This window comes from Eleginops maclovinus, chromosome 3, assembly GCF_036324505.1.
Source record: "Eleginops maclovinus isolate JMC-PN-2008 ecotype Puerto Natales chromosome 3, JC_Emac_rtc_rv5, whole genome shotgun sequence".
Classification (NCBI taxonomy): domain Eukaryota; kingdom Metazoa; phylum Chordata; class Actinopteri; order Perciformes; family Eleginopidae; genus Eleginops; species Eleginops maclovinus.
Window position 1 is genome coordinate 7,189,483 of NC_086351.1, and position 11,048 is coordinate 7,200,530.

The 11,048-nt window shown below is 37.2% G+C and overlaps 1 protein-coding gene across 4 annotated transcripts; it reads right to left on the bottom strand.

Moving 5' to 3' along the window:
* Nucleotides 1-1,212: 1,212 nt before the first annotated feature.
* Nucleotides 1,213-10,365, bottom strand: LOC134861979 (B-cell receptor CD22-like). 4 transcript variants are annotated; one of them, XM_063879618.1, is made up of 18 exons: nt 9,956-10,361; nt 8,942-9,016; nt 8,432-8,830; nt 7,978-8,241; nt 7,124-7,378; nt 6,738-7,001; nt 6,330-6,638; nt 5,654-5,947; nt 5,260-5,529; nt 4,376-4,627; nt 4,126-4,204; nt 3,975-4,038; nt 3,434-3,570; nt 3,199-3,250; nt 2,604-2,698; nt 1,978-2,049; nt 1,799-1,804; nt 1,233-1,673 (listed from the first exon to the last, which is right to left on the bottom strand). In XM_063879618.1, exons 2-18 carry the CDS (start codon nt 8,988-8,990, stop codon nt 1,475-1,477), a joined length of 3,060 nt encoding a protein of 1,019 aa, XP_063735688.1. In that variant the 5' UTR covers nt 8,991-9,016; nt 9,956-10,361; the 3' UTR covers nt 1,233-1,474. The 4 variants fall into 4 exon arrangements, with proteins under 4 accessions (XP_063735686.1, XP_063735688.1, XP_063735687.1 ...); XM_063879617.1 differs by having other exon boundaries at nt 1,233-2,049; nt 4,376-4,456; nt 9,956-10,364; XM_063879615.1 differs by having other exon boundaries at nt 1,233-2,049; nt 8,942-9,032; nt 9,956-10,360.
* Between the last annotated feature and the right edge of the window lie 683 nt (nt 10,366-11,048).

Here is an 11,048-nt window from a genome sequence, read left to right on the forward strand (position 1 = left end):
AAACATGTTTTAATTGATAGTACAGTATGCCATGAAAAATGTGTAAAATGTCATAATTATAATAAATTCACAATATAGTATTTCCATTTAAATGTATGAAAAAAACATAGCATATTATGCCATGAAGACATCTCACAATGTGGTGTGACATACGCGATGGCAATTTTAAAAAGTGTGCCATCAAATGTCCAAAACATAACAGTATGATATTTTAAAAAAGGAAACGATGAACGGCTGGTTCACTGGAAAACAATCTTATTTCCCAAAAGTGTTCTGTTTAACAATGGGCCTCATTGTGCACTCCTACCTCCTTTGATACATCACTGAAGCACATCTTTTGTTTTCTGTAGATCAACTCTTCAAAAGTGGATGTGATTTATGCTAATAAAGCTTTTCTGGGAGAGACAGAAGTAGGGGAAGAATCTCTCCATTACGTCAATGTGGACTTTGCTAAACTGCAGGCCCATTCAAAGGGTAAGCCTGGGGAAGGGGAGATTAGAGGCCTGGACTCAAAGACGACTGAGTATGCTGAACTCCGTCTGCAGTCCAGAGGAAACAACGAAGGAGATGCAGAGGAGGAGAAGACAGTTGCTGACACTAAATTGGAACAAAAGGAGACACCTTAGTCTCATAGGCCTTATGTTTAAAAGTTCATGGCTGAATTTGAAGGGAAATGGCAGCTGAAACACAGACGTGTGCGCTTCAAACAGGCTTCAGGACTTTACAATACAAGCAGATCCCGACTGAGCTAAAATATCTGCAGCAGTGCGGGTAGAAACTGCTCTGCAGCAGCTTATTTAAATTGAATTACACTTGTTGCTTCAAGTTTGTAATAGTTCTCAACTTTCGTTAATGTTCCCCTTGTTTTATGTCTATAGTGAATCACCATATCAAAATCACCATCAAATGAACACATGCTGTATAGCAGGTAGTTACCCAACACTCAATTATAACAGTAAGTTATCCTTTGAACTCAACCTGTCTTTATGATTTTACATTCAAACCTTTGCAAAGCATGAAAGAAGCAGCTGGACTTACTGTAGTTTGTCGTACTTTTTTATGGATTGTTTTTTTCAAAATACAAAAACAAAGACATTTTGTAGGCAGTTTAACAGGAGCTGAATTCAAAGTGTGTAATGAAATGGAATTTGAATTTCTTCTTTTGGCAAATTGTTCAAACGTGTATATTTCAGAAACAAGCCTGTAACAATATTGCAACATTAAAGCCTTTTTAATAGAATATATAAAGACTTTCTGATTTATTTTGTACATCTTTGCATGCATACTTTCTTGAACAACTCAGAAATTTAAATAAAAACTACCCATGTAGGATTTTTGGTTTCATGGGTTTGGATTAAGCTCACAATTATGGTACTAACTGGACTTATCAAAGCAGACAAGCAGTGAAACATTGAAATCCAAACTCTATTTAACAATCTGCTTAACCTGTAAGGCAGGATAAGAGAATCTCAACTCAGATTTTGATGTGAGAGTACTGCGTCTCCTCTTCGTCAGAGCTGCTCAAGTCTCTGGCTGCTCTCTGAATCTTTGCCTTAAAGTTCACCTGGGAACAATTGATCTTTAATGCATCCTCACTGGTGTCTGTGTCATCGTTCAATGGATTTGGAGATATGCCTGCGTGTGCTGTGCTGATGTTCTCGTAGTCCTCCAGCCTTTTTTATTCTAGAAGAAACACAGATAGTCACCAGATAATTTGTGTGAAAACCTCTGACAGTATCAGGATTTTATGAACACAATTTATATTTCCATACATTTCATGCTTGAAGAAATTGAAAACTTTTTACTTGATTTTCATAAGTGTTAACAACCATTTTGTTACAGTTTAGTGGGTACACAGACACTATACATGCCATACATCTTTCATATCTATATATTTATACCATCCTCTACCCTAAACACAACCAAAATACAGTAGATCAACATTTTCTACGATTTAAAAATAACAAAATTGCCCACAATACCTTTTTGTCTTGCTTTTGCTTTGATACAATGGCATACATTTCCTCTTCTGTTTTCACATCTTTGTTTCTATAGAAAATCACACATTTGCACCAATTACTTTCTTTTTCTGGTCTTAGTATACCGTATGTTGTTGTGTCAAATGATCAAATATGCATTTAAAACATATAAACATATAATATGTCTTTAACTCTGACTGCCTTTTATTCTAAATGTATTTTTGGTCTTGTACTGTATGTGTTTAACAGAGACATATGTTTAGGATTGACATTCAACAGCGGTAAAAGAGATTTGCATTGGTTGATGGACCGGGAGTTATATGGTTATCTGGTTTAATGGTGGGGATGTTTAGAAATGCCTAAAATAATTCATGGGTAGGACCAGTTGGCTGTTATCTTTTTACTATATAGTTGGACTGTAAGCTATGTTCTGGGTGCAGAAGTTCTTTATCCTCAGAGGATGAAGTTGCTCTGTTCCTGCATTTGAGATGGATTTCAAATGTCTTTGACTTCCTTTATTGCTTTATTAAATGAAGCAAAATACAAACTTCGTCTATTAATCATTTATCAGTTTCCTCAGGGAATTAGTATTTCCTCCACATATATAAAAACATATATTCTCACTGTAGCTTTTTTCCAAAGTGCAAAGACGCGTAGTTGAGAGAATCCTCTTGTGTATGTCCACCTTGCTGTCTGACTGGATTTTGTGCAGAAGGACCCTAAGCATTTGCAGACAGAAGACAGATCAGGGAACGAACATTAGTAACTGAATCCCTTTATTAATGCAGTAAAATGTACAGTAGGTCTTCTGGTCATTCTTGCTCCACTATACTAAATACTGAATGATTTCTCTTCTGAAAAACTGTGAGGACAGAGTACCATCTCAGCGTGTAAAGACACATCCGTAAAGGCAGATGTTTGCATTGTGGTTTTGCAAACACTGGTATTTTATGTGTAAGTGCTAAACTAAAATGGTATGAATTTTTAAAATCCTACAAATTGTATGAGTCCTTAAAACATGGCATAAAAACTACAGGTAGTGTGGTACTGTACGGTGTAAGAAATGTCCAAAAAATGGCATAAAAAATAATAAAATTCCCCCAAAAGTCTTAGCATAGCATAGCACAATGTAATGTATTGTGGTTTCTTAAAGTGAGGGAACCATTTAAGATTTCTGCTGTTGCTTTTGTTTTTGTTGAATCTTTAATCTGAAACTTACTTGTTTTTTGGGGGGCAGTTTCAGGAAACTGTAAACACTGTTGGATGCAGACCTGTGGAACAGCAATGGGGAAAACATGTAGTGACTGAGTGTAATAAATGAAAGGGGAAACTCTCTTTGCGCATTTCAAGTCTGAAGGATTTTAAATGAATGGTTTGGCTCCAGCATGAGCAGCAGGAACCCACGGTGTGCCGTGTCCTGGGTGAGGACTGTGTTTGTGTGTCTGCTGTCTTACGCATCTGGACTAGGCTGGCGTCGCTGGGCCTGTGGAAGGCGCGGCTGGTCTGGCAGTAAGTCATCTCTGCTCCTGAAAGGCTCCACCGTGCCGGGCTCGTGTATCCGATTTCTCACCCTCGGGCCCATCCACCAACCCTGAATGTGTTTCCACCCACACACCGAAGAGATAAGTCACCTTGATATTATTATATCTGTTCACATGCCTCATATTTATACATCTTTACAATAAGCAGTATCCTTTTCCACTGTACAGTAGATTCTGTTGTTATTTATTTTATTCAATTTCTCATGAACAAAGTATACTTAGTTTTGTGTTAACTTGCACATCGCCATTCTTTATCATAAATTGTTTCTGTTTCTGTTCCTTCCTGCACACTTTTTTTTATTTTTGTTTCTAACACATATTAGTTGTTGCATTTTTTGCAAAAGCCTGGGACTATTCATTGCCAAAACAACACTGTAGCTAGTCTGTTATCATTAATCGTTGTCTAGATCTGTACAATAAAGGAGTTAAAAGGGTTGTTCAAATGATTTATCACCCAAAACTCAAAACAGGGAAGTGTGTTTGTAGTTCCTTGTTGAATTGACTTCTTCCTCTTTTGTCTGAAAACAAAGGGACATGGCAGTTGTTTTATATGTCAGTTGAACTTGCCAAAACATCATAAAAATGCAATTGCTTTCATACTTTACCTGTAGATGAAAAACATTGTCAAAATGAGGAGCAGGGTTGTAAGGAAAATAAAGATAATCAGGACCATCATCGAGCTTCCTTTGGATAGGAGAGAAAATGTATCCTGATTTGAACAAGATTCAGGCTGAACACCTGTTGTGATTTTTTTAGAAGAATAAGTGTACTCTGGCAAGTCTGATTTCACATAACCACCACATTTCCAGTATGATACATTAGCCATTAAGAGACATTGCATTAAAACTCACTCACCGTTGAACAGGTGGATCTTTTCGGAGGACTGGATCTGATTTATTTCATTTTTCGCGACGCAGTAGTAGACTCCAGGTTGATCTGAATACACAGTGTAGGTCTGTCGGTCAGACACTTTTTCGTCCTTTTCTCCTGTATTCTCCTTATACCATGAATATTTTAGGATTGGGGGACGGCTGTGACTGCTGCAGTTTAGTACCACAGAGCCAGGCCCGTCTGCTACTTTCAAGATCTCTGTGTGTTTTGGAGCATCTAAGCGAAATTTAGGAAAAAAAGATAGCAGGACAAAAGATCATCAAGGCACTGTTTGTAAAAATAATAATAAATCATAATAATATCTTTTATTTAAGGTGCCTTTTATGACACCCAAGGACACCGTACAATTTGTTAAATATGGATGTATTATTATCACATTTAAAGGTACTCTGTTGAAAAAGATTTTCAACAGACCCCCCTAATGCGATCAGACACAATGCACACCCTTGCTAGGCTCCATGTTCCTTATTCTATTGTCAGTTGGTAGAGGTAATGTGAATGTAATTATTACATATTTTGTCTGAACATTACAATCTGTGTTTGAAAATTCCCAGTTAGGCTTCCACTTTCTCGGTTGCATAACTTTTTGTTACAAGATTTGGGGAATGAGAAGAAAGATGCTTCATGTTTTGTTAGTAAGAATTTTGGCCTATCATATGTAAGTGTATATCGTATCAAACACTTAACATTAATAAATGTTGTGTAAACTTTCTTTTTTGTGTTTTATTCTTATCGGGTTAAGGGGGCTTTGTATCAAACTGGTTTTTTTTACTCTTAGAGATGCTTATCTGCATTTACAATACTCCTAGTATGTCTTTAGACAATCTTGATTGCACCATTGTACTCACAGTTTACTTTAACCTCAACCTGCTGTGAGTCTCCAGTTCCCATTTCGTTACGGGCTGTACATCTGTACCATCCACTGTCTGAATAACTAACATTCTTCAGAGTGAAGTTGCGATTCCTCCAGATGATTTTACTATTTACATCAGTCATCTTCATCCAGGTGAAAGAGGTTGCTGGCGGGTGGGACTGGGCACTGCAATGCAGCGTCAACGACTTGTTTTCATTCACAACAAGGGACGGCTCAGCTGTTAGGGTCACAACTTTTGGAGAATCTGCACTCACCAAAATAAAGTGGAAGTAAAGGAGAAAGACAGGTGTCGGAACAAATTTGTTAAGTTACGATATGATTTTGATCATTTTGAAAAAAAAAAAAAAATGCCAAGATAAGTCACTCACATTTCACAACCAGCATCTTTTGGTCGCTTTTAGCTGAACCTTGACTGTTTTTGGCAGTGCAGATATAAAGGCCTGTGTGGTCTGAAGTAACTTCAAATTTGTGTTGGAGAGTGTTAGGGGGCAAATATGTTACAGGTTTAGAGAAAGCCCTTTCTGAAGAGTTAGGAGTTGATGTAGGAGTCATGGTCAAGGTGAGGTCTGACAAAGGAAAGCTTTCAACAGAGCAGTTGATGGTGATGAGCTGACCTTCTCTGACCTCAGCATCCATAGACAGCGTGAGAGATGTGGGAGCATCTGTAAAGAAGGGAGAGCAGCATGATTTTCAGAAGGATCAATAATGTTTCTACATGTTGCATGATATAACAGCAGTATACCCTGAACAGGAGCATCTCCTAAAATCTTTAACACTTTAGAGTTTGACATTTTCCAAGATGCACTTATACTGGTTCTGGCACAGAGTTCGACAAAAAGACTAAAAAGCCTTCATGATTCAGTTTTGTAAAAAGTCTGTTATATTGTTAATAGGTCTTTTCTGCACAGATCAGGGGTATGCTATGCTAACAATGTATCTGCTAGCTATATCAACAATCCAAAATAAGGTCATCTAAATAAGTAATAAATACATCAGAGAAACTTAATTATCACAGTCCATTTTCAGCAAAACACCATTACTTACACAGTACTTGTATGCACTGCGGCTTACTATCCTCCCCTGTACTGATGTTGTTGGTTGCATTGCACATGTAACATGCTTCATCTGCTCTTTGCACTTTGCCCACAACCAGTTTGTTTTCATCAGTTGTATTGGACTTCCACTGCAAGGAGTCAATCTGTTTATTCTTCTTGTATCGGTACCAGGAGTATCTGTGTGGTGCAGGATTGGCATCAGTGTTGCATTGGAACGTAATGGCTCTACCGACTCCCACAGATGAATCCCCTTTTATACCATCTTTACTGATGGTAATGTTTGTCTTCCTCGGGCCGTCTGGAACAAATAAATCAATATTTAGTATACTTTCTACAAATATTCAGTGGATTTATTTCCTTTTCTGAAATACATACAGTACAATGCTGTGAAACTTACAATTAACCATAATTTCAAAAGGCTTTGATGTTCCATCTCCCGCAGTGTTAGAGGCTGTACATGTGTAGCTGCCTTTGTCCTCAGGCTTGATTCTTTCAACAACATAATGCTTTGTCTTCTCCCCATTAATAGTTTTCCCATTTTTTGACCAAACATAGGTTATGCTGTGTGGGTTGCTTCTAATAACATTGCATGTCAAGGTCATTGTATCTCCTTGTGTAACTTCAGAATCCATAGAGGACATAACCTCAACTTCAGGCTTATCTGAAAAATAAGATTTGAACGTTTATTTTGGTTGATATGCATGGATAATACACTAAGAATGCTGCAAACCTCATGTGTTAAAAATCCTAACAATCACAAACACATTTAAAGGAAATACTTACATTTGACATCAATTATGACAAGGTTCGATGTTTGTGTACCATGTCTGTTTGTAGCTTTACAATGGTATTCTCCTTTCCCAGACTCTGTAATTGATGGGATGTCCCACACTCTGTCTTTTAACCCTACTGCTTCTTTATTTTTAAACCAGGTAAAGGTGGGGTCAGGATTTCCTTTGGCGGAGCAATTTAGAATCACTGGTTGTCCTTCAACAATGTCTTTTGAACTCATTTCAGCCAATGCGTATTTTGGAGCATCTGTATCAACACAAGTCTGGAGAAATCAGACAACAGCCAGCAAGCATAGATGGACTTTTACATTGTTTTCAAAATTCCAGAACAATAGAATCATATTACAATTGATTTCAATCCCGGTAAGGGGTTTTCAAGTGGTTTAAGAAAACAGCCAGTGTGTGTTAAGCATATACAACTAAGCTATTAAAAATGTTGAAATGCAGGAAAGTTGTTGATTTTTTTGACCTCTTCAAAATACATAACTGATGGTCAAAGGTAAATTCACTTTACCATCTTATTGTCACTACTAAATAGAAAATGACAAAGTTAATTGGCTAGCTAATTCGGATCTTAAAACAAAAGGCATTTAAAAGTAGTAACAAACTAATTCTAGCACATTGTTTTTGGTTTTCAAAACATGACATCTCTTTAGGTCAAATTCGTCATTTTCAGTATTTCTAATATGCGGTAAATCTTTACAATTTGAAAAAAAATGATCACCATATAAGTTTGATGTAGCCGATAAATATTGCATTAGGAAAAAAAAATCACTTATTTGCATATATAAGTATATATGACCACTTCAACAATAGACATGAAATATGTTATCTTCATTAACTTACATTCAACAGTCACACTGACATTGCGGATCAAATAGCTATCTTGGTTATTTTGCGTTTGGCATGAAAATTCCTTCCCATCATCCTCCCAGGTGACTTTGAAAGTCTCTTTGATTGTGTTGTGATTTGACTGCGTAGTTGAGTTTGGAGGTTTAGAAGAAATGTGTACGTTTGACTGGCATGGACTTGGAGTAGAGCATGTCAGTGTTATCAAATCAGATTCTTTTACAGCAGGTGGTTTCTCAAAAGTGATCGGACATGGATTTTCTGAAAATATGAAAGAGACAATATCAGAAGAAAAGTAGTGTTGATTAACATAATATCCAGTGTTAGGAAGTTACAATCAAAACAATATGAATGAATGTTTTAATAGAATAATTATATGTATGTTTGTGTATATATATATGTGTGTTTGTGTATATATATATATATAATGGTAGCCAAAATCTTAAATTACCAGTAACCATGATGTTTGCCGGTTCAGTTATCCATTTCATTTGATTTTCTTTCTCCTTTACATATCTGAAATAATAGTTTCCACTGTCGGTTTTGATCAGGTTGCAGATTATAATACTGCAATCTGCTGGGGGATGGTTCCATCCTGAAAATGGAGAGCCGATGTATGTAACTCTATCTGCAAAGTGTGGACTAACAGGACGCACTGTTTTATCAGTGCTGTAAATGATAGTGCCGTGGTAAGAATTGTTTTTCCAAGTTGCATTTTTTATCCAAAACCAGTGTGCATCAACATCATCAACTTCGTTTTTGACTGTGCAGGAGATTTTAATGCAGGACCCCTCTATGGCTGTCAGGCGAGTGTCCTTGAGTGTGAAGTATCTTGTTACACAAGACAATTCTGTGGTGGTAAGAGCACAAAAATGAAAGTCAGGAAATTCAAGTAACTTTAATGCAAATGTTGTGAGAAGCAAACAATATTATTATATTGGAGTTAAAAATAGTATCCTACCTTTTATAATTGCCAGAAACATCAACCACTCGACTGTCTTAGCAAACATTGTAATGTGTTACTGAAGCTTGATATCTGAAAAAGAGTGCGTCTACATTATTGTTATGTGCATCTCAATACAATAGAACCCATTTTTGATATGGCTTTCATTTATTTAATCCAAATCAGCTATGCAACATTGTACTACTTCCTCTTTTTCAGATTGTTCTGAGTTTTGTGAGTGTTTCTTCTTCAAGATTGCTGGAAATTCTCCAGACTTGCAACAAAAATTATGTTTTCTACATTAAATCTAGCAACTCTTGTCTTGTTCTTTTTTTTACTTTGGTGTTCCCGGTCAAATTTGACTGCTCTCACATTAACACAAAAAACATTGATCACCACAAAATTGTATTCTACACCCTGTTAAGCTGTAAACTATTTCCCTACTTTCAACATCTGGTTTATATGAATAACTGCAGTGAATATACCAAATATAACAATGAAAATGTATTCCAAAATTAATATGCTTGTCAATTTACTATGCGATGGATGAACATACTCTAGGGTTAGCTATAGTGTTGAGTAAATCACTCAAAATACAATAAAGTGGTGATCACCAATTGTATATGTTCAAATGCCAACTGTTGAGGATATCATAAGGCCTTGAAGCAATCAAATGTAAAACACAGTATTCATGAATGATGAAAATAGAAAATCAGTCAGGTTTCACCCAAACACCGGAATATGGCTATGAATCCCCACTTTTTAAAACAAAGGTTGTAGGTTTTTTAGCAGCATACTCAATACTTAGCTTTCAATGCCATTTTGAACTTAGAAACAAAATAAGCTTTGTTCCCCATTGTAGAAATAATGAAAAAAACCAATCTTTTATTTTAGAAATAGACCATTTACCACTTTGATATTTAGTAAAGAGATAAACCTTTCCAGACAGTTATCACCTTTTCAATTAAAATAAGCAGTCAAATAGAGGAAATATAAAATACTGAAAAGACAAAATAATAATCTTGTTTTTACCTCAGAGGATCCTCTCATAGCACTATGTAGCACATGCCATCCCTCCAAAAGTATGAGTAAGATTTAAAAAAGGTCTTCACACTTGACCTAAACTCCTTTCAGAATTTGCATATCCAATCATGCCTGCCAGGGAACAACATATTGTATAGTTGATGAAAGGGATAGTATGTTTCCCCTCCATCTGGCTTGCTACAGTAGGCCTGCAACCTGCTTTCACTTCCTCTTTTTTAAAGCATTTGTTAATATTGAAAGCTACAGTAACCTGTTGGGTGGATGAAGTATTGTTAACAGGCACTAATTAGCCTACAGTAATTGATAACTATTTGCAGATTTATGCTAGCAAAGTATTTGCAATGCTCTTTATAATTTAAAGTATTTATAACTGTTTTAGAGGTAAACCATGCACAAACAGGAAACCTTAGACAAAGTGGAACAAAGTTGACTTCACTTCCCCTCCCCAAGAGCCGCAGACACTATCTTTTCAGCATCAGCCGCCATTTCATCGATGGCGCAGTTGAGGGCTTGCTGCATGGCAGCAAAGGAGCGGCTGGCTGAACGGGCATGTCTGGGTAACGCCATCTCCACCAGCTTTAAAGAAACTGTGGCCAAGTCCTTTTGTGCCGCCGCCAGCCGCTGTTGCACTTCACCCTTAGTGACCTCCAGTGACAGTGCACATGTTCGCATCCCTTTGAGTCTTGTGGAGTCCATGCTTCTCTGACGAGCCAGTCGCTCGACAGATCCATCATCGAGACAAAGAGATAATTGTGCTTTGGTTAGAATCCTCACTGCTACACTTGAGTCCACCATGGAGGCCACAAAGGGAACAGGAATAGCTGATACTCCACCAGATAGTGAGGCAGCTGCCCATACTAGTGCTTTAAATGCATCCTTTTTCTTAATGACCAGGGTGGAGTTAAGTGTTGGGAGTGCCAAGAGAACCGCCTGTGCCCGAATCTCAGGAAGGTCTTTTCCCATGTCCTCCAACAGGCAAGGGAAGTCAACCATCTCCAAGGTGGAGGGTCTTACCACGTAGACTTTAGGCATAGTCACACCCTGAGATCTCAGCACTTCCACACTGGTTTTCCTTATTTTT